This window comes from Copidosoma floridanum, unplaced genomic scaffold (genome assembly GCF_036245765.1).
Source record: "Copidosoma floridanum isolate Cflo_tuat_1 unplaced genomic scaffold, Cflo_Japanese_pri ptg000020l, whole genome shotgun sequence".
In the NCBI taxonomy this organism is placed as follows: Eukaryota; Metazoa; Arthropoda; class Insecta; order Hymenoptera; family Encyrtidae; genus Copidosoma; species Copidosoma floridanum.
In genome coordinates this window covers 33,702,473-33,727,250 of record NW_028321897.1, presented here as the reverse complement: position 1 = coordinate 33,727,250, position 24,778 = coordinate 33,702,473, and the positions used below count along the sequence as shown (strand labels likewise).

General features: G+C 39.0%; 3 protein-coding genes across 8 annotated transcripts in view; 2 read left to right on the top strand and 1 right to left on the bottom strand.

Moving 5' to 3' along the window:
- msn (serine/threonine-protein kinase msn) overlaps window positions 1-16,308 on the bottom strand; it is a 176,994-nt gene extending 160,686 nt beyond the window's left edge. The window contains exons 1-2 of one of the 6 annotated variants that reach the window (XM_014359017.3): window positions 14,400-14,705; window positions 13,923-14,165 (exon numbers count right to left, since the gene is read on the bottom strand). The gene's annotated coding sequence lies outside the window, so the exon portion shown is untranslated. Of the gene's footprint in view, window positions 1-13,922; window positions 14,166-14,399; window positions 14,706-16,288 lie in introns of those variants that run through there. The other 5 variants (XM_014359016.3, XM_014359018.3, XM_089593638.1 and 2 more) reach the window with 5 other exon arrangements.
- Window positions 962-18,485, top strand: LOC149374450 (uncharacterized). Its single transcript, XM_089593725.1, has 2 exons — window positions 962-1,187; window positions 17,689-18,485. The coding sequence occupies exons 1-2, from the start codon at window positions 962-964 to the stop codon at window positions 18,483-18,485; spliced, it is 1,023 nt and encodes a 340-aa protein (XP_089449851.1).
- A 5,322-nt stretch (window positions 18,486-23,807) lies between these two features.
- Window positions 23,808-24,778, top strand: part of LOC106642730 (neuralized-like protein 2) — a 173,354-nt gene continuing 172,383 nt past the window's right edge. Inside the window, exon 1 of the mRNA XM_089593820.1 lies at window positions 23,808-23,827. The gene's annotated coding sequence lies outside the window, so the exon portion shown is untranslated. The remainder of the gene's footprint in view (window positions 23,828-24,778) is intronic.

Sequence of the window (24,778 nt, the reverse complement as noted above, 5' to 3'; positions counted from 1 at the left end):
ATTTTTTGATAGTCCCAGTAAGGACTGATTATTAACTTTTTTTTTTTTTAATATATCATATCCATCTTTCTTTGGATGATAGCGAATATTTTCAGAATAATAATTTTCCTTGACTTTCGGTTGAAATCTGCAAAGCACCAAGGTACATACATTGTGCCAAGCTTCGTCATCACATAATTTAAATCGTTAACGAAGTTAGCCGACGATATCGTGGAGAAACGGGCGAGAGTCTTGCAACGTGTGTGCTCTTTTCCTCTAGGTCTAGCCTTTCCCTTAAAACTAGCTCAAGATTAAAACATTAGGAATCAATGATTCATTCTATTAAAACACACACACACTCTTGCACAGTAGAGTACGTATATAAATAAATTTCAGCGCAGAGTGCTGCTTCGTTTATGATGCAGCATTAAATGTGACGGATACGCGTTTACGTCATAATTAGTACAACGTTTTTAAGCTACAAAATAAAAAAATGGATTTATGAACGGATTATGTTATAGAGATTAAAGGTTTTCTCGACGCTTCTCGACAGTTTTTACCCAAAGAAGTGGCTGTTGTGTCTCTTATGACACCGGTGATCAGTCATTGGATTGTGCGGCCTCCGTGCTATTTTTCTGTCTTACCTATGGATGTGCGTTAAAATAACAATCATCGGTCGAAGAAAGGGCATGGACTTCACTGGTTCGAGGACGATTGTTCCATTGGAAAATTACAGCAGCACTTGTACGCTGTAGCAAAAAATGCTAACCGAATTTACGTTTATGAAGATAATACAGCTGGGTACTTAGAATAATACCTAATACTGCTACTATCGATAGTGACTGTGAAACTAATAATAATGTTGATGTCAAAAACGATGAATGTGTGTAGTACAAAGACATTAGTGCTTTCTTATAAGCTAATGAAAATTTGCGTATAGCTTCAGTTATCAAGTGACAATTGAGCAGTCAACATAAAAAACATGGGTCCGTACTTTAGCAAACCAAAATACGGGAGCCTCAGTAAGGAAGAGGAGAAGGATCAAAATAGCCGAAAACCTCTTATAGAAAAGCACGTTAAGGCATGTCAACCGAAAGTCAAGGAAAATTATTATTCCGAAAATATTCGCTCTCATCCGAAGAAAGATGGATATGATACATTAAAAAAAAAAGTCAATAATCAGTCCTGGCTAGGACTATCAAAAAATTGTTTGTATTTTTTGAAGCTGTTACAAATATATATATTAAATTAAAATTTTTGTTATTATCCTAGTAATCTCAAACTTAAATTCATAAGCTGGCTGTATTTCTTGGTAGGATACTGCATTGAGTAAGCCAGCGTTGGTCAGTTGAAAGGGCGTCCACTTTTTTCAATGAAAGGGTATACATTTCCTTTCCAACAACTCGATACGCCCGCTCTCAAAAAAAAATATTGCATCACTTGATGCGCCTGCTCTCGAAAAGAAAAAATATTACGCTCGTACACTATACCCTAAGTAAGAAGCGGTGAATCATCGGTTACAGCTACTGCATGCATGTAAATGAGAAATAATAGCTACATTCGTTGGCAACCTACAGTGTCAAAAATGAGTGAGCAAGCGTTAAGGAATGACAAAGGATACGCGATTTACTTTTAGTAATAAAGCAGTATACATGTTTTTTCTGACATCTCACATCACTAGATATGCCCGCTCTCGAGAAGAAAAAATATTGCACTGATTTATTATTCGCCCATCTGTGTGAATAAAAAATAATAGCTCCATAGGTACTGTGTCGAGCAAGCCAGCGTTGGTCAGTTAAAAGGTGCAAATAGTCATATAACTAGAAGACATGAAAATCGATATAATTTTACCTCATGGAGACACGCGGCTGGACTAGAGGAGTTCTTCAAAATTGTGTATTTTATCCAGTTGTTGGGTTATAGAGTTATGAGAGTAGGTGGAAAGGGACGAAACAAAAATTCAACCCAATGAAAGTATTTACAAAGTGACAGAATGGAAATGTACTAGCAAATTATACAGCCAAAATAATTATAACATTTGAACAAAAAATATTAACGTTGAGCTAGGAGATGCTGCTGATAAAATTTTGAGGGGGGTGAAGTGAGCTAAACAAAAATTTAACCTCATAAAAATATACTTAAAACTGATAGAACTTTACCGTATTTAGAGGGAGGCTGAGGGAATGGAGTAGAAGCTGGGGGCTCCTTAAAATCAAGCGGGGGAATGAGGAGGGTGGGGGTGGAGGGACCTAACAAAAAATTTAACCCAATATAAATGACGTAAAAACTATGTAACGTCGTACCCAGCCCGTTTAACACACGCACACTACTAGCCCGAGTACAATGCCACATGTACTACTGTGCGGCTTCAGCTTCTTTGATGCGACCATTGTACTCCGACGCCACAACCCAGAGTGCCCCGCACAGCAGTTATTAAAAAACTTATTCACTGATCGAGTAGCTAACACTGGGCGAGCCACTAAATTCCCGCCAACGAGCCACTAACAATGCCCCCCCAGGAGGCCACTACTAATTTTCTCCGAAGCCACTACTCGCGACCCAGAGTCACTACCAGCTATGCTCGAGGAGGGCACGAAGTGCACCTCGCGACCCAAGTTTCCTCTTACCACGCGTCGCGTACAGCCACTAACCCCAAAAAAACAGCTAAAACATACTCACTAACTTACTCTTGACCGTCGATGTCAAGGAACTCCTGGTTCTGGATGTCGGCTCCGGGCTTCTCTCCTCTCTCCAACTCACTTAGCCACCCGATCGCACCCAGCCAGCAATGACCCTCAAGCTTTTCTCCAGTTACTAGACCCTTAGAGAATAAAACCAGACGATATCAAGAGCCACACAGTAAGCTTTGGTGCTGCTCCGAATCTCTCGGGTTGCTTTTCCACAATCAGACATCGCAAAAGCAAAAACGGGAGATAGCGAAAAATCCAACTGCTGGTTTCCAGCTACTTTTTCCTGCTCGATACCTCGAAAAATCCCTACCAACAATCCTTGATCGATCGCCTACCGTCGATCAACGATTGCTGATTGGCTGATTATACAATAGTGCCCTCTTTTATTTATTTAGTCGTCTTTTAATCTTTATTGGCTTATGGGTTTCGACCGGCAAGTCGTACCAGTGCCTCCAGCGGTTTAGTCCTCGTGTTTCAGAACGTTTTACTCTCTCATGAGTGGAGGCTCTGTCACGAGCAACATACCCGCCACCAACCAACAAGCCACACCTCTCGTGCCCGAGTCACGTCAGAGCCGCTCACCAAGCGCACGCGCACGACCCATGGCCTGAGAGCCATTTCTCGATCACGCCGAGCACACACACATACACGCACACATAACCTAGAGGTTACCACAGCCATGCCTCTGGGTGTGCGTGCTGGACGCTGCGACTTCGTCACAACTGTTAAAGTTTTACCTTATCTAGAGGGGGGGCTGAGGGAGGTCGAGGGTGATCAAGGAGGGGTTGAGGGCGGTTGTGTTGAACCCTCCAAAATTACTATATAAGATAGGAATATATATATATGTGTGTGTATATTTATATTTATATATGGGGCATTCTGTATAGACGTGAGACCCCCCCTCGACGAAAATTGGTGAGGCGTGTCGAGGCGTATGAGGGCTTAAAATTTGGCTCAAGACCTCTTTTTTCAAATGCCGTGTGGCGATCGAGAATAATCCAATATGGCGGACCAATATGGCGACCAGAAGCAAGTGGGAGTATCCTAGAAATCAGGTTTTTTTATTATTCAGCTCTGGAAAGCTTTTGAAAGACGGGTAAAAAGATCAGATGCATTTTGATATCATCACTAGACATGACCATAGTCCGAACTACAGTTACAAACATGTTTAACCACAGATGACCATAAAAAAAGTGACTAATAAGTGAAAAAAATGTGATATCAGCTACCGAGGTCACCTTAGAGATATAATGACGAATTATTTTCGTGCAATTATGATACATCAACTTGATTGCTCCTCCCCATATGACTACAAATGCGATTGAACAACCCTAACCTCAAATAAGTGACGAACGAAGTAGTTTTATGTTGTAATAAGGCTTCTAGCGCAGTTTAAAGAAGGAAAGAAGAGTTTTTTGGCACCATATACATTCCTGAGTGACATGAAGACCAAGGCTTGAGCTGAAAACCCGATGCATCGTTCCTAACCTCAAAAAAGTGACCAGAGAAGCTGTTTTGACGTTGTAATGAGCGTGTCAACACGTTTTGAAGATCGGAAAGAGTTTTTTTAGCACTATTTTCATTTATGGAAAACATGAAGACCAAGGCTTGTGCTTGAAACCCGATGCATTGTCCCTAACCTCAAAAAAGTGACAAGTTGTATTTTGCTCAGTATCTTCTCGATAGTCTTAGATGCAAACGAGCAAGTAATTTCTACTCACTTTTTGCAGATGGACGACAATATATCCAAAGACGCCTCTGAATACAATTAATGAACCCTAACAACAAAAACTGTTCAAAATTAATCATAAAAATACAATAAGGGAAATCATAAATTTCATCAAGGGATGTTATTGAAAAACTATAAAAAAATATAGTAAATAATTGTAAATATTGTATTAAGTAATAGTTGTTGATGTTAAGTAACATGTAAGATCTACATCAAAAGAAAAAGAAAAATTTTCATCTGTCCAAATTAAAATACTATATTTACAATTAAAACAAACATAGTTTAAAAAAATACAAGTTACTTAACTGTTAAAAGATTTTCTCGTAAAACATCAAATTATAAAACTAGTGTTTCTGAAATACAAATGAATCATTGCTTCTTATTAAATAAAAATAATCATCTGCAAATGTAACGATATTCCAGCGCAACACAATCAACATTACTTAAATATGATATAAAATGAAGAATGTTACTATACCTGTAATGAATATTATTATTTTAACTTCGATATATTGTAGTAATAAGAGAACCGTGCCAATAATATTGTTTTTGAAGCTATAAGTGTACTTTTTTTTTTTTTTTTTTTTTTTTTTTCAACCTTTTTTCAGAAATTTTAGATGTATTCGACAGGATTGATGTATTTTTATGATTAATTTTGAACAGTTTTTGTTGTTAGGGTTCATTAATTGTATTCAGAGGCGTTTTTGGATATATTGTCGTTCATCTGCAAAAACTGAGTAGAAATTACTTGCTCGTTTGCATCCAAGACTATCGAGAAGATACTGAGCAGAATACAACTTGTCACTTTTTTAAGGTTAGGGACAATGCATCGGGTTTCAAGCTCAAGCCTTGGTCTTCATGTTTTCCAGAGATGAAAATAGCGCTAAAAAAACTCTTTTTCCGATCTTCAAAACGTGTTGACACGCTCATTACAACGTCAAAACAGCTTCTCTGGTCACTTTTTTGAGGTTAGGAACGATGCATCGGGTTTTCAGCTCAAGCCTTGGTTTTCATGTCACTCAGGAATGTATATGGCGCCAAAAAACTCTTCTTTCCTTCTTTAAACTGCGCTAGAAGCCTTATTACAACATAAAACTACTTCGTTCGTCACTTATTTGAGGTTAGGGTTGTTCAATCGCATTTGTAGTTATAGCGGAAGGAGCAATCAAGTTGATATATCATAATTGCACGAAAATAATTCGTCATCATATCTCTTAGGTGACCTCGGTAGCTGATATCACATTTTTTTTCACTTATTAGTCACTTTCTTTATGGTTATCTGTGGTTAAACATGTTTGTAACTGTAGTTCGGGCAATGGTCATGTCTAGTGATGATATCAAAATGTATCTGATCTTTTTACCCGTCTTTCAAAAGCTTTCCAGAGCTGAATAATAAAAAAACCTGATTTCTAGGATACTCCCACTTGCTTTAGGTCGCCATATTGGTCCGCCATATTGGTCCGCCATATTGGATTATTCTCGATCGCCACACGGCATTTGAAAAAAGAGGTCTTGAGCCAAATTTTAAGCCCTCGTACGCCTCGACACGCCTCACCAATTTTTGTCGAGGGGGGGTCTCACGTCTATACAGAATGCCATATAAATATATATGGGTGATTCTGCTGTAACTTGCTCAAATCATGTCCCGTACTCATACTCACGTGCCGTAATGAAATCCAAAACTTTAAAAATGTTAATTGTTTTAAATTTTGTCAACTTTACTTGACATATTGTCTAATACCGATATATTAATTTCTTCATTGAGATAATCGATCATTTAGAGTCGAATTTTCCATTCCGACTCAGTGTACGTGTGCAGGTATGCAAACTACAGTTTCTTATTGCATTTGAGGCTAGTAATTAAAGTAAGGGTGGACAAGTCATTGTAATACGTCTATGAGTCGTACGAGCACTACAAACATTGAAAATTCCATTCCAAACTTTTCCATTCCGACCCTACCTCACCTCAAAGTGCCGTTTTTTTTCATTTTAGAATAATCAATCCCGACCAAACTTGTTTTTCATCACTGTTAGGCTAAAAGACAAGACACGTGTCTTGGGGTTTCGTCCAATTAGCCTCTTTTCGCTACATAAATGCAAAAACGGTGGTGCTACTTCCAACGTTGGAAGCCAAGTGGTGCACTTCATTAGGTGCCTTTATCTGGGCTTAAATGAAAGCAAAAATATAATCCTAATGATGAAAATAAAAATCTTTGAATTTTATGCCCCAAATGAAAAGTTATAGTGATTTTATGAAAAATACTGAATTTCAGCCAAAATCACATTATTAGCGATATTTACGCTCTAATGGAAACAGCTGTAACTTTCGAATGAAAGCACAAAACCGAACAAAATTTTTTTTTAATCAATAGGTCTTGATCCCAGCTTTCATTTCAGCCCAGTAAGAACACTCTAACTGTTGAAGGAGTTTAGCTACATGTGTTAGAAAGAGATAAAATTATTCAAAAATCGATGAAAACTGACTTTTATAAAATTTCGTGTAACTTTTGACCAGCAAATTCGGTAGTTGCATCGCTTTGGATATTTGTTACTGATATTGTGTACAGAAGAAATACCATGAAAAAAATTTGTTTTAACCATCTTCTTTTTAAAAAATTTTCTCAAGTCGATCCAAGCAATTTACGGCAGAATCACCCATATATATATTTTTTTTTGCTGACTTTAATATGAAAATTATTTTTGAACAAAGTAAAAATTACTATAGTATTTGTCAAATATAAATAACTTACATAAATGTAGAATAGCAAATTTTAATATAATCTAGTTTTGCTATGTGGCATAATAATTTTTATAATATGGCGAGTATGTCTTAGTTTTCCTTTAAAATACAGTTATTTTTATTATAGTTATAACACTTTTGCTAACACCACTCTTCTCAGTGTGAAATTTTGCCTACGTAGTGTTACAACAATGAAACAGAAGTGAATACTTGTATGATTAAGATGAAATGTTATTAAAAAAGTTATTTATAAATACAACAGAAATACATTGCTTACCTTGAAACAAATATCACTTTTAACTTGGCCGAGAAATGTGATGTATTTTTATACATGATGTAATTCAATATGAATTTGTTTATTTATGTACATAGATATACAGTAAGCAAATTAATAAATAATTGAAACTTTTACATGCTGTTTTTATTACTAAGCTTCTTCAATTGTGACGATATTCTAATATTCAATAGGTTACATATAACTATTATGCTGGGCAGATTTGCAGTCAATTTTTCACAGAAAATCGAAAATCAAAAACAAAAAAGTTATATGTGATTTAAGGTTTGGATGACGTACCAGTCAAAAGTCAATATTACTTAGTTTGATTTTGTTAAAATACGAGTACAAAACAGTATTATACTACGAATGTCGTACAAAATGTATACTGCAGCAAAAAAAAAAAAAAAAAAACTTTACCATTTTTATATTTTGATATCAGAACTTTTCAAGGCTACAGATTCATTAGGAAGAATACTATTCATTGCCTGTGTGTATAAAGGTTCAGAAATTTCTTACAAAATATAAAAATACATCAAACTCACCTAACATTTTAATTTTGTTAAATGCTATTTTGAAGGGGATTACCATTTACAGTGACAATAAGCGGGCGATCAATTTTACAGAGAAAACTATAAATATAGCCCTCGAACAAAACACATTGTTGAGCACCATCATTTCATCATAGAGAAAGTTGAAGAAAATAAAATATGAATCAAGTTTGTGCCAAAGCTAAAGAAAGTCCAAGTATTCTGTTTGTTTAACTTGAATATTATAGTGCAAGTTAGATATTAAGAAGGAAACTGCTTTAAGCTATTGAAAGACTATTACATAACCATTTTTCACAATATAAATTAATTAATGTTATAACGTTTTTTTTTTGCATGGAAACAATTATTCATTTTGTTTAAATCCTTTTATTAATTGAGGGAACATGTTGTAAGTATATGGGTCATTTTACAAAAAATGCGATATTCCATGACACTTATGTTTAAAAACGATGGATCGAATTATTTCGAGTCGGACCTTTTTTTAAACAATGTAAACCAATTGTCCCTAAATTCACAATTGAGATTATATCGAAAAATTTTCATGCGTGACCGTAAGGTTGAAAAAACATACCAAAATGTCATTACCGTAACGTGAAGCATTTAAAAATTTCTTTTTTTGCGGCTTCAGGCAGCTATACATTGATTTTTTAATTTTTTAAAACTGTATTATCTAAAAGTTTCAGGTGTTGAGCACTTTTATCTGATAATTTAGAACCAAAAAAAAAAATTTTTATTTTCAAGTACGAAACATTTTATTTGTAAGCCTAGTTTTGCCACTTTTGAATTGCGCACCACAAATTATTTAATTTGGCCAAGTTATCAATTAACCATTTGGATGGACTATATACACTATATGCACATCATACTCTCGCAGGCTTTTCATACTTTTAACGGCTGTAAAAAAAACGCCTGCTTTGATTTACATGGGATAAAAAGGCAATTACTAATAATTCAGTTCACTATATGCTTTACGCTTCATGTATCACGAGTAAATGCTTACTTTTTTAAATATTTAAAGATATCTACAAACAACGTGCATTTGATGCCCTGGTAGCCCCCTGTGTTTCACTCAATCGACACCATGGGCGTTGGTGCATATCGTTTTAGCCCCTCCAAATATATTCTCGGAGCGAATAGGGTGCAGATGTGACAAACGAGGTTTCGTTGAAAAATTTTATCTTGAGGCTTCACAATCGCAAAAAAGTACCGTTACGATAATGACATACTTGTCATTGCCGTAACGCTCGTTTTAAATTATTTAAAAAATGCATGTAAATTAACATAGGCTTTACTAAATGATCGTAGAGTCAGGTCCAACAGTTTCCAACTAGTTTGGACCATATATAACTGGAAAAAATAATTAAAAAACTCTAAATATTTAATTTAAAAAATCGCAATTAGGGCGTAAAAATATCGCAGTTTTTGTGAAATGACTCGTATATGTATTTATACAGTGAATTATCACTAACTCATACGTTGGTACGTATGGTATATAGTCCATGAGTTGAGTATCTTGTCACATGTATGCCTGTTTAACTTTAATCAGTCTGTAAACGACTATTCTATAATATACACGACTAGCTGCTTGGTGTCTTGTCCTACAGTAATTACATCAGTCATACACCTCCTCGAATATATACATACATCGCTTAAAGGATAATGTCTCTCTTTTATTCACCTATATATAGCCCTTTCTGTTTTGAACCACTGCCCAAGGGGTTCCAGCAGAGGGAGTTAAGGGAGTTGGGTCGCAATTTACTTAACGATGAAAATGTTTCAAAAAAATTATATGTTGTAAAGAAACATTTCATGGATGTTGTCACTAAATTTGAACACAATCGGGTCACTCCTTATTTTTTATATCCCATAGAGAAAGTATTAAGGCTATATGATTGATTCACTTTGAGCGCAATTCCGGAATCGCGTCCCCACTGAGCACTTTGAGAACAGTTGGTCGTGATTAGAAAAGGACAGTACTATAAATTGATTTCCAAATGCTTTTAGAGAAGCGACATTTAAAGGTTGGCAATCTGGTGAATAGAGCCGGAAGCTTGATTTCGTAATGATTATTTTTTCTAATCACGGCCAATCGTTCTCAAAGTGTCCAGTGGGGGCGCGATTTCGGAATTGCCCTCAAAGCGGATACCATAAGACACTAGATACCTCGAAGAATATTCTGTAATTTTTTCTAAGTATATTATTTAAACATTAACGAGTACTGGCGGGTTCAACACAAATGCATTTTCCGTAATCAAAAGGGCGGATATTTTTAGGCTAGGTTAGTACAGCAGACTTTATCACAGCGCTTTATGCTCATACACGTGTTCCCCTTCAACTCTCTGCGGGAGCGACCCAACTCCCTTAGGGTACGATTACATGGAGGCGGATGGACGTCCCACAAGGTCGGGAAAACGATGGGCGGTCGTTTTGATTTGAAATACGAAAAGCCCGCCTTGCATGTTGTTGTTATTTAATGGCTATGGGTATACAGTAGACTCCGAAACGCCACAATTCATGCTTTTTAAATGACAATTTACGAAGCGATTTTATTACGAGAGGGTCGCCCACCTTCCCCCCTCGAGGCACCGCTGATTATTACTGTTCCGACGGCACGGTATGCATTACACCTCGTACCCAGGCACCGTTGTTCTTTACTATCAGCATGGCATGGTAAGCATTACACCAGCTGCCTAGGAGCTATCACAGTGATTAGGACATGTGGAAAAAATCACAGAGGTACATGCCACGAAGTGGCGGTGCGGGGTCTCGAACCCGAGCCCTCCAGGCGGAAAGCAAGCGCTCTACAACTAAGCCACTGAGAGCTCTCCCGCCTTGCATGTTGGTATTAATTTTTTTTTAATTATTTCAAATACCATGAAAAAAATATTGAAGTCAGGAATGAAAAAATTAAAAAGGTTGTAGAGCTGAAAAAAATTACGTTCAGCTATTTCAGATAATTTAAAAAAAAACATTATTACCAACATGCAAGGTGGGCTTTTCGTATTTTAAATCAAAACGACCGCGCATCGTTTTCCCGAACTTGCGGGACGTCCATCCGCCTCCATATAATCGCACCCTTAAGAGGTCGTAGGTAGTTTAATTGATAGATAAGAACTCGCTGAATCCAGGTGTTTTTATTTATGTCTCTAACCTTGGAAAATTTTGAGATATTTGCTCGCAAAGTTCGCACACTATACACATCCTCTTATGGAACAACATAAATATATCTTAATTTTCTAACCATAATGTAGGAGTTACATATCAGGATGGTAACTGTTTTATAAAAAAAAAATATCAACTTTCAAATTGTACCTTGCAAAATATAGGTAACCCTGAAATAATTCGAGATATTCCGGAAAGTATTAATCAAGTCGTTGTACTCTACTTGTATTTGCATACAGTTTTTACAGTTATGCAAATACATACATGACGGTGCTCTTACATATACTTGCAGCAGCGATACCAACTGACAATTATTTTTGGACAAAACAAAACAAAATTCCAGGAAATCAAAAAAAACCACACTCACTGATGAGTAGAAAGTTTATGAGCAGAAAGCCACTAACACACTGGTAGATATGTGGCAAATAGGCGCTTTTGTACGCCATTAGAGCTAAAACAGAAGAATTAGATGAAAAAGAGCTATATTGTCGCTTGATTACGCACAGGATAGGACATGGCACATTTTATTCGTTTGTACCCAACAAATATTGTGCTGAAATAGATCCAATTTCGGAAGTAACAATGACAAATTAAAGATATATTATGCAAAAATCGCAATAAATCGATTTTATTCTGATTTGCCGAAAATGTATTATTAAAATAACAATTAGACTTTCTTTCACTTGTTGGTATTAGAATTTCGAACAATTCGAAACCAGTCAAACTCAATTTCGCAAATAATTTATGGACAGATTAACATATTACTGTTAAAAGTTACCGAATTCCAATTTGTTTTCAAATTACATAATAAAAGTCCTAAGTACTTAAAAATTTGTGGGAATATATCCATTATGGTCCAAAATATATCATTAATAGTACATTACGCACCTAGTGAGCGAGGTTAAGACTGTCTTAGATTTCACGTGGTTAACGTGGTTAACGTGAAATCTAATGCATTTCTTAACCTCTGAAAGTGGTGCGTATTCTGTTTTTCATCAATCCTGCGCCGAGAGAAGGGATTTTCGTAGCGAGACGAAAGTTCCTACTTTCGGCGCAGTATGATAAAAATGTATTTAACCAGTTATAAAACGAGAAAGTTGATGTTATTCAATGAAAACTTTTTTCACATTTTTTTTCATCTTTTTCATCTTCAATACTCAACTCATAAATCATAACGTCAGGAGCACACAATCAAAAGCACATTTTTCTGTCAACTTTGCAGTCTTGAAATGAAACAATACTACGCCTATAGTATCATTGTAAAATATAGGTCTCAAAAAAAAATGAGCCCCTAATCGATCATTTTATTCGATTCAGACTTATAAAAAATAATTGATAATTTAATGCTTTTTTTACAAACAAATAACGATTTTACGTAAGCACATGAAAAAATTTTTATTGACATTTAATGGTATATTTAAAATCATAATATAAACCATAATCAGACATATTTTCACAAATTTTTAAGTACATCGGACATATATATATTTAAAATTAAAAATAACTTAAAATTTGGCTATGTTTAACACTAGTTTGTTAATCTGCCCATAAGCTATTTACCAAATTCAATTCAACTGATCTCGCATTGTTTGAAATTCCAATACCTACAAGTTAAAGACATTCTTTTTGTTGTATTTATAATATATTTAGGCAAATTACAATATATTCTCAATTTGACATTGTTTCTCACCTTCAAAATTTGACCTATTTTAGCACCATCATCCTTGCATATCAACGAATAAAATTAGCTGTGTCCCATTCTGTAGGTAAGAGTGCTATTTTTCTCATTCCTCTGGCCTAAGGGACGTTTTATGTGCTAGTTTTCTCTCAGACTAGAATTAACTACTTTCTTAGGATATAACTCATTCTATTTTATAAAAATAATTTATTATTTTCGTCATTAACTTTGTTTTCTATTACATTTAAAAAATATAGGTATATTTTTTATGAACAGTTTTAAAAATTTTTTAATTTGTGAACTGAGTCTTGAATACTAGTCCGTTACCGTCGACTGAGCAGAGCAATTGGTATTATTAAGTTTTTAGAAACTGTTTTTAAATAAAGGCATCTTTTGTACTGAGTTAGCTGTGTGCTGCTTATTTGTTTGACTTAATATCTCTTATCTTTCTTCAAAAATATTGAAACTTTTGGGTGCTAATGTACGTGCAAGCTTTTATACCAACACTAACTTTCAATTCATCATAATTAAAGGATCATAAAAAAATGTAAAATTCTGTACTTCAATAAGCACATATTCAATGTAAAATTTGATATTAACTTTTCTAACAGCTTTAGTATATATACTAGTATATTCAGTATATACTGCAGGAAAAATGTTATGAATGAACTATAGTGTGCATGTACACGTAATAAATTAAAAATACAACGTAATTTCGATATTATTAAGAATCAATCTGAATTCTGCAATAATCAATGTTCATCATAATCTTCAACATGTTACTTTTGTATGCCTATGGCAGTTCAAAAGTTATTCAAAACAATTTTCTGAACACGTACCATATTTGGATGATAAATGATAATGTGCTATGTTTTTCGTTGTTCATTTACTATTCTATAGAACACTATACATAAAAGTATTTATGTGTGTGTGTGTGTGAGAGAGAGAGAGATTAATATGAACAAACATTATTATTAACAAGATGTCTACATGAGTAGTTTAATCAATAATTACAGAATACGGCAGCCCTATTCATCTGCACATGCTAGTTGAATATTGTGCAATGCATCTAAATATAGAACATGTAAACATTTTTAGTATTTATTAACTAACACTAACCATTCGTGCTCTGGAACAGCAAATATAAGTATTTACAGCTCCACGAGTATACTTGCTTTTGTTAAACATGCGATCCACTTCCATGCATGCAGTATACCTAAGCACACAGACATCTGGGAGTCAACATTGATTGTCTGCTTTTTTTCACGCCTCGATGTTTTAGAAATAGTAGAGACACCACTCAATGGCAGCAATTTAATCTTGCCTTCCTTATCTCTTTGATACTTAACTAAAATACATCATCTTTATTTCTCTTTAACAAGCAAGACATGTCATTATTATTCTACCTACTACTGTCCACATAACTTTGGAAGAGAAAAACAGATTTTTTTCTATATTGTAGTGTACTGACCCAATCTGGAGTATGTACACATGTATATAGATGTTTTAAATCTACTATTACATGAATATCTTCCTACAAAAGTTATGTGGCAGTGTGCAATGAGGTGTAAAATGAATTTCCTTCATTTCACTCACCAAGAATACGAAGTAGACAGGAACTTAAATGCACTAGTAGCCTGACAAGACTAGATTAGTCACCTATTATGCATCCTATGTGTCATGAATCATGAATCCAACTCATACGCAAGTTCAGCAGTGGTATATTTTATAGTCAAGTGTGTATCGACACAAATTCTTGGATAAAAATTTAATTGAAAGATGCATGTTGATACTTACAGTAAGAAGCACATAGCTTTATACATTCAAGCAATTCTACAATCATTGCAACCAGCAATGAACATACAGACTGAGCAAGCCATGAAAAACTACATTATTCTTCATTTCAGAGCACATACACAGAGAATGTTGCGTACGTATACTAGACGGACAGATATTCGCGACCCCTACAGCATAAGGACCTTCTGTTGTAGGGGTCGCGAATATCTGTCCGTCTAGAGTACAGGCGAGTAAAACGCTCGTAAAATAAAACCGCAGTTTCCTGCAGAAAAGAGCTCCGAATTGCGTCAAAGAAAGTTCCCCTACTATTTCTCTTTGAATTTGTGCAAAGAAGTCTTACACTGCGTGAAAGAATTCAATCGTATTCGGCATATAGTCCAATAAACGTACTAGTCAGCTTACATTGCACCAAACAATATTGGGATTATGCCTCTACCACGTGACCTCAGTATATATATGACTAATATAGATGCGAAATAACACAGGTCTTATGGGAGGAATCTTGTTTTTATTTTTTTTTCGCACTTAAAAAGATATTGAGCTTAAAAAGATTGTTAATTCCATGTTACTGACATAATGAGAGTTACGTAGTTATTTTTTTCCTTTGATGAATTCGTTCATAAAGGTTGAAACAGCGTTTTGAACGTATACGGAGTGCCGTTTAACCCTACTTTGAGCTGTTTATGTTTCAGCTGTTGCTGCTGCTGCGCCACTGCTGCTGATGCTCAGAGGTAAACAAACAGCTCAAAGTAGGGTTAACGGCACTCCGTATACGTTCTAAACGCTTTTTCAACCTTCATGAACGAATTCACCAAAGGAAAAAAATAACTACGTAACTCTCATAATGTCAGTAACATGGAATTAACAACCTTTTAAAGCTCAATATCTTTTTAAGTGCGAAAAAAAAATAAAAACAAGATTCCTCCCATAAGACCTGTGTTATTTCGCATCTATATTAGTCATATATATACTGAGGTCACGTGGTAGAGGCATAATCCCAATAAAAACTTGACGGATTATAGTTTCGACCACGCTGATTACGAAAAAATATTGAAAAAACATCCTGGTGCTTGGGGTCTGTGAGAAAAAAGCATCGCAAAGTTTAAAACGTTCGTATCTCAAAAACGGTGGCACCTACAGTAAAATAGATTACACCATTCGACAGATCATGCAAAATTTAATGAGATACGATTATTTATTTAAGTCTCAGGACCGTCAAATAGTAAGATAATCACTTCCAAAAAGTTTCACAGGTTGAATGTGCGAGTACGTACAGCTGTGATCTCCCCACCACGCGGCCATGCTTCTCTGCTCTCGGTAGTTATGTATATATATACACATAGCTATAACTATATATCAGCAGCGCGGCACGGCACCTGCTGTTGCGTCTGCTCGTAAAGAATATATACACGGAGGAAGCATAAGGTATTTTCACTTGTGACGTCATTCCAAGATGGCGCTATCACTGCGTTTTTTTTTCAAATTTGCACCAAATGTGCAAAACCAGCTGTGAAATTCACGAGGACGTCCCAACTAATGATAATGCGATTAAAAACTTCAGGTTTTAATAAGCTATTAAATGAACACTAAATTTTTTACATCTTCACTTGGTAAGCAATGCAACAAAATGAATGAAATTATCGCAGGCATAAAGTTAATAAGAAAAACATTTTATTTTTTGTGCTTACCATGATCCAGTTATAACGAATTTGAAATATAGTCAATAGCGATTCCCGATGCATTAGAGGAGATTTTTCGTTTGTTTGCCAAAAGGGCAGTTTTAATGAAAATCAGTACAGAAAAAAAAGTACTGCAATCAGGCAGATTGTACCCGTCTACTATACATATGTGGCAGCTCGACCCAGCGCGCCAACGACGTGCCAACGTCGCAAGCAGACGCTGATGCCGAGAGAGGATTTCGACTAGCGCAGTCGGCCTTTTTCTCTCTCACACGCGCTAAGGAACGGGAAGGGCGCCGCGCTTGATCACCGTGGTGCTGTGACCGTCCTGCTCGCTCGCACACGCCAGGGCTTTACCACCACAGCTGAGGCGGGAGAAGAGAGGCCGGAGGAGAAGTCGGAAACTCGGGAACAAAAGGAAGGTCTGTCTGCGCGCGGGACGCCGCCTAGCTCGACGGCCTGTGCGTGCTCTCTGGCCAAGAGTGCGTACCCAAGAAGAATCTAGTTCTTTTATATACATAAGCACTTTTCTAAGCAATTACTCTTTATATCTAAATTAAGTCAAAAATCAAGTTCATGTAAAGCTCAACGTTGTGGCATTAAAGATACTTTAAGTTACTTGTGTGTTCCCCCTTTTCTTTACATGATCCTTCGCCCACGTGCTCGTGCAAAAGCTCTCTTTTGCGAGGTCCGTACAATGACCTTTAAAGTGGTGACCCCGATCAGTGAGCTAACAGTGAAGCACCATACGAACCCGAACACTGACTTTTTCCCTTGTGTATGTGTGTGACCTTAGTCTCCTCGAGCGCCAAGGTGCCCTAGAGTGCGAGACAGTGCGTAGCGTGGCGAACAACATAACCTCAAAATAAAAACTAAATTTCTCTCTCCCGTGCGTGGGTGTTTGCCCAGCCTATGCCGGTAGAAACCCGCAGTTTAGGGCTAGGGCGTTCACGCGGCCGTGGGTCTTCTCAACCTGGGAACGAGCAGCGGCTCACAGCCGAAGCAAACAACCAGTCCATGGTGGTATCGCCTTTCCAGGTTTCTCCTGCACGCCCAAGGCCAAGGCTGCCGACCAACATCACAGTGCGGCACCCCGACACTTATTGGAACGAGGAAAACCTTGCCGGATTTGACCTGCTGCCGTTTCCTCCGGCGCCCGGGTCCGTACCACATAACTATTTTTCTGTAAACTGGCCTATGTTATAACATAGGCCGGTGAAGCAAAAAAAAGTTATATGGTACGGCCCCTGAGGGCCCCTCTACAATTTTGAAACCCAGACCGTTCCGTACAACGTCGGCACGCCGTGGGAGGTTCCAGAAAGCAACACGCACGAGGGGGAGGAGGCCAAAAATACCGCGCCCCCTCCCCCTGCATATACAAGGTAATCCGATAATTTCCGATCCAACAGACCCACAAAACGAAGCTGAGATGAGCAACAAGCTCAGCATGCTGCCGTTCTGGCGCGACCAGCCACACATCTGGTTCATTCAAATAGAAGGCATTTTCGCTGCCAACGGCGTAACAGACGACGCCCAAAAGTTCTACCAGGTGCTGGGCGTGTTGGACAACCAGACGGTGAGCGAGGTGTCTGACCTGTTGGAGCACCCACCGGATACAGATAAATACAAGGCATTAAAAGAGCAGATACTTAAACGTACCACGGACTCCGATGAGACAAAGCTTCATAACCTCCTCACAAACTTACAGCTAGGGGATATGAAGCCCTCACAACTCTGGCGCAAGATGAAGTCCCTTGCAGGCTCTCGCATGCAGGACGACACTCTGCTAGTCAAATGGAAATCCTTGCTCCCAATAAACGCTCAAAATCTCTTAAAGATTTTCAGGTCCGATAACACGGAAGAGCTTCTTACAGCGGCTGATGAAATCGTGGCTAACAGCATCGGAGGTGTCGTGGCAGTAAGCAGATCACCCCCCGAGAGCGGGCTGGTCGAACGCCTAAGAGCGGTGGAAGCTGCTCTATCCCAGCTGGCCCTCAAAGTCCGCCCAAGCAACATCCAACAGGCTGGACGCCAAGGTCGCAGCCGCTCTCGCACCCGTTCACAGTCCAACAACCGCAGTCGCAGCCGATCAGCCGCGCCAAACCAGGATTGGTGTTGGTACCACAGAAGGTTTAAAGCCAAGGCGCGCAACTGCGAGCAGCCTTGCACGTACTCGGACAACTCAGGGCAGCAGGGAAACCAGTAGGCCCCCCTCCGCCGCAGATGTCGGAGGCAGGGTCTCATCAGGATAAACGTCTGCACATCCGCGACAGGCGCAGCAACGTCACATTCCTCGTGGACACTGGCTCTGTGGTTTCTCTCCTGCCACTGCATACGGTCAAAGAGCCCCCCCCCCCACAACGGAGTCTCGTGCTACACGCCGCAAACACAACAACAATCAACACCTTTGGCCATAAACAGCTCTCGCTTAATCTTGGCATGAGGCGAGACTACATCTGCGACACCATCATCGCTGATGTGCCGTACGCCATTCTGGGTGCTGATTTCTTGCTGAGGTATGGGCTTTTGATGGATCTAAAGAATGGCCGCCTCATGGACCCAACAACTGGGCTGACGACTGATGGCACGCTCGCACCGGCTCAGCTACACTCCGTGACGACCATTGCACCCGTGCTACCAATCAACGACAGCGAGTTGGCACGTGAGTATGACGCTCTGTTCAAGGAATTTGCCGACGTCTTCAGTCCCAACACCAGCCCAATCCAGGTTCCCGGCTTGCCAATTGAGCACACCATCTCTACCACCGGGCCACCCGTATTCGAGCGCCCTCGCAGGTTGATCGGCGACAAGCTGGTTGCGGCCAGGAAAACATTTGCCGAGCTGCTGGATAAGGAAATAGTTCAGCCTTCTTCGGGCCAATGGGCCAGCCCCCTGCACATGGTACCAAAGAAGGATGGCACGTGGCGTGTTACCGGTGACTATCGCCGCCTGAACGCCATCACCATCCCGGACCGATACCCGCTGCCAGTGATCGAAGACTTACTGCAGGAGAGCGAAGGCGAAATCTTTTCGACGATAGACTTACGCAAGGCCTTTTATCAAATTCCGATAGCCAAGGAAGATGTGGAGAAAACAGCAGTAACCACACCCTTCGGCCTGTTTGAATTTTTAGGTACTTCTCTCGGCCTCAGGAATGCCGCACAATCGATGCAGAGATCAATCGACCATGTCCTGCGGAAGCTGCCGTTTGCCAAGAAGTACATCGATGACATACTCATTGTATCCAAGGACCACAAGCAACATCTGGACCATCTGCGTCAGCTGTTGAGGACTCTGCAGGAGGCTAAACTGCACATCAACCCAGATAAATGTTCCATAGGACAGCCGCAGATAGTTTACCTCGGTTACAAGGTTTCGAAGGAGGGTTTCCAGCCTCCGGCCGCCAAAGTGGAGGCCGTTCAGGCCTTTCCCAAGCCCGACACTACATCCGAGCTGCGACGTTTCCTCGGCGTCATCAATTACTACAGGCGCTGCACACCTCATGCTGCCGAGTTACAAGCGCCACTCCACGACCTACTCAAGGGTCTTCCTAAGAAGGCCAAGCTGTCGTGGACACGTGAAGCAGATGTAGCCTTTCAAAAATGCAAGGACGGCATAGCAAATGCCGCGTGCACGACTTTCTACCTTCCCACAGCGCCGCTATCGCTCATAACAGACGCGTCGGATGCTGCAATTGGGGCGGCACTAGAGCAGCAACAGCGAAACGGCGTCTGGCGTCCTCTAATTTTTTTCTCAGAAGCTGACCGACACTCAACGCCGATACAGCACGTACGACAGGGAACTGTTGGCAATTTACGAAGCTGTCAAGTACTTTGAGAGGATCCTAGAGGGACGGCACTTTACCATCTACACAGACCATAATCCGCTTGTTCATGCCCCGCAACAACGCTCCGATAAGGCATCGCCCCGGCAAGCTCGACATCTGGAGTACATCCTAAGATTCAATACCACTCTACATCACGTCAGACCGAGGGGCGCAATTCAAGTCTGAGCTCTTTGTCGGACTCGCCAAGGCCATAGGCGCACAGCTTATACGCACGACTTCGTACCACCCCCAGTCAAACGGCATGGTGGAGAGGTTCCATCGCACCTTGAAGGCTGCGCTCCGGTGCTGCCCACAGTCCTGGCTGGACTGCCTTCCCACGGTCATGCTGGGGGCTGGGGCTGAGAACGGCTTTTAAGGAGGACCTCGAGGCTTCCCCTGCAGAAATGCTATATGGCACTACCCTGCGCATACCAGGCGAATTTTTCGTGTCGGAATCAGTGCGGGCAGACAAGTCAAGTTTTGTCGCAAGTCTTCGCAGACTCTTCAGGGCCATCCGGCCGGTTCCAGCAACCAGACACACCACCGCACGCCCTTTCGTGCACTAAGACCTGGAGAAGTGTTCGCATGTGTTCAAGCGAGTGGATAGTATTAAAAAGCCGCTTGAACTGCCTTATACAGGCCCGCACCGAGTCATTAAAAGGACGGAAAATAGAACTTATGTGATCGAGGTCAATGGGCTGGAGAAGGTCGTGTCGGTCGACCAACTGAAACCCGCGTATCTGGAACCTGCGGAGTCCAGCTGTGCAAACCAGACTGCTCAGCAACAACCTCCAGCAACGGGACCGCCTCAACAAATCAACGAGCAGCTTCCAGCGATGGAACCGTCTCAACAAACCAACGAACAACAACAACAGCAACTCCCAGATCCAGAACCAACATCAGAAGCCACCAGCCCGGAGCCTCCAGTGCATACCATACCAAAGCACGTAACATTCCCTTCGCTTCCTGCGAAGGTCACTAGAAGGGGAGTGGTTGTGGCGGCTCGGCCCAGCGCGCCAACGACGTGCCAACGTCGCAAGCAGACGCTGATGCCAAGAGAGGATTTCGACTAGCGCAGTCGGCCTTTTTCTCTCTCACACGCGCTAAGGAACGGGAAGGGCGCCGCGCTTGATCACCGTGGTGCTGTGACCGTCCTGCTCGCTCGCACACGCCAGGGCTTTACCACCACAGCTGAGGCGGGAGAAGAGAGGCCGGAGGAGAAGTCGGAAACTCGGGAACAAAAGGAAGGTCTGTCTGCGCGCGGGACGCCGCCTAGCTCGACGGCCTGTGCGTGCTCTCTGGCCAAGAGTGCGTACCCAAGAAGAATCTAGTTCTTTTATATACATAAACACTTTTCTAAGCAATTACTCTTTATATCTAAATTAAGTCAATAATCAAGTTCATGTAAAGCTCAACGTTGTGGCATTAAAGATACTTTAAGTTACTTGTGTGTTCCCCCTTTTCTTTACATGATCCTTCGCCCACGTGCTCGTGCAAAAGCTCTCTTTTGCGAGGTCCGTACAATGACCTCCAAACATATATGTATGGTTGCAAGCTTCCTCGCCTCCGCGATCATAACAAAGTCCCATAACCTCTGACGAGGTGTCAAAATTGATGCAGTGTGTGGCAAAAACATGAACAAAAGTTGTTGTATAAGTGGTTGTCACGATAAATCTGCGAAATCTTTTTTCCGTATTGCATCTGTGATTTCTCCGGATAATAAAAAATACAAAAGTATCAGTGCAGAGGAACGAAATGAAATCATTTTTTTATCTATGCAAAGACAACATTATTTCGCAGATTTATCGTGACAACCACTTATACAACAACTTTTATTCATGTTTTTGCCACACACTGCTTCAATTTTGACAGCTCGTCAGAGGTTATGGGACTTTGTTTTGATCGCGGAGGCGAGAAAGCTTGCAACCATACATATATGTATAGTAGACGAGTACAATCCGCCTGATTGCAGTACTTTTTTTTCTGTACTGATTTTCATTAAAACTACACTTTTGGCAAACAAACGAAAAATTTCCTCTAATGCATCGGGAATCGCTATTGACTATATTTCAAATTCGTTATAACTGGATCATGGTAAGTACAAAAAATAAAATGTTTTTTTAATCAACTTTATGCCCGCGATAATTTCACTCATTTTGTTGCATTGCTTACCAAGTGAAGATGTAAAAAATTTAGTGTTCATTTGATAGCTTATTAAAACCTGAAGTTTTTAAACGCATTATCATTCGTTGGGACGTCCTCATGAATTTCACAGCTGGTTTTGCACATTTGGTGCAAATTTGAAAAAGAAACGCAGTGATCGCGCCATCTTGGAATGACGTCACAAGTGAAAATACCTTATTGTATCCTCCGACCGCGAGACGAAATGAGAGAGACAAAAGACAAATAGCAGTACAACCTTTCTCTCTCTTACACGCCTCTGATTGGTTGGCCCCCTTCCGTATATATAGGTATAGTCGTGTCCACGAGTGGCGGTCGTGGAGGAACAGAGCAGATATATAGCCTTTTTTATATATATATTAGAGTGTACTGACCTTAGGGTATGTACACTTACTTTATTCATAGCCCAATCAAAAACTTCAATGCTGAATCAATGCTGAATCAACGTTGATTTCAGCGATACATCAACGCTGAACCAACGTTGAATCAACGTTGATTCCATGAATGATGGAACACTGAAATCAGTCGTAATTTACATTGTTGATTCAACAATGATTCAACGTTGAATCAACACTCATTCAACATTGAATCAGCGTTGAATCAGTGTTGATTTAAACGTTAATTTAATAGTAAAAAAATACAATGCGTATTTAATACAGTTTCACATCAAATAACTAAGCCCCCCTGTTTTGGTGTTACCATACGGACAGTACCTCCATAAACGCCAATATATCTGCCCCAAATGTTACTATACTACTTTGTAATTTTTAAAAATTCAATTTTAACGTTTTGATCGACGCTGAATCAACGCCGATTCAACGTTGAATCAGTGTTGAATCAACAATGTAAATTACGACTGATTTCAGTGTTTCATCATTCATGGAATCAACGTTGAATTAACGTTGATTCAATGTTGGTTCAGCGTTGATTCAACGCTAAAATCAATGTTGATTCAGCATTGATTCAGCATTGAAGTTTTTGATAGGGAGATATATAGCCAATACCCTACCTCTCCAAATCTCCACAGCAAACGCAGCGACTCCCACCAAATTATACCAATGATAGGGAAATATATGTAACCTGAGCTCTGATGAAAAAGAACTTATATATTACATCTGTTACTTGCTAGGCACCTTGTAACCATGGCCGAGTGGGCTAAGTACCGTTCACAGAAAAGTAATTTTGATCGGCCTTGTTATCGAAACTTGGGAAAAAATTTTTTTTTCACAGAACACATTTTGATCACAAATTAATGTGAATACATTTGGAAAAATATAGTTACAATTTATTTACAGTTATTTAAGATGAGAATGTAATGTATGTATAGTGAATCAATGTACAATATTTTGAAATAGTCGCTGTTATATAAGTAAATAATTAAAGTAATTGATACAATACATGGACCAAAGAACTTTTAAATAAACGTTAAACATCAAGTGTCTTATGAAATATATTTTAATTATTAAAGGATACAAGAATGCTTTCAATTTTGACAACAAAATAATATAGACTAAGTGTTCACTCTGCGGATTTTATTTAATGTATGTATACATACATATATATACGTATCTAAATATGTAAACATAAATATGTTCTGCTCCACACTCTACATCATCGGGACGATTGTATTTTACATAAACAAACAGTTTAAACTTTTTTCAGTGGACTTTATTTTATAAGCACTGTACGAAGACAGTAAGAGCTTTCTAGTATCGCACATTTGCTCGTGTTGAAGAGTAAATGAGTGACTTGCGAGTAAAGTGTAAGAAAATAGTATAAACACCAGTTTTTCTACATCGTAAGTGTATTTCATGATTTTACAGCATTTCTGCATAGGTATTTGTACACGCATGTTTCAATGGCATGGCACTCATTTCAGCCGTGAATGTGTACAATACTTATGTAAGATTGTGACAGTGTCCGAATAATACGTGATGTAAATTTGTTGTGTAGCTATACTTAATCTACATTTATTCGTTGCAAAAACAACTTTTCACAGCATTGTGTGTACGATTATAGTGTAAAAAATACATAAGGACCTCTTCAGCCACCGAACTGATCAGCCAATCAGGTGGCTTGGAACAAGTGACCCTGCATATTGGATTTTCCACCAATGAGAGTTGAGAGCGCGTTGTTTAACTACTGCTACACATTAACAAGAGTACAGGGTAAAAAATTTCCTCGATAAATAATATGTTTAAAATTTCTTAGGTGCACTAATTTATGTATGAATATAATTCTATATAATCATATGATTATTTGTAAAATATGCAATAAATAAAGTTTATGAAATATTTCAATATACAAATTTTACAATTTTTTTTTCTTTTCATGAGAATTTTAACGTCTAAAGTCAGTTTTTTTGTTCACCTCTGGTAATCTGATTTACGTTATCGTACGTACGAAGCTTTTAATTTAATACTGCTTTTCAAAGTAAGTTGTATTAATTTTCAGCAATAAAGAGTAAGTAGTTAAACAACGCGCTCTCAACG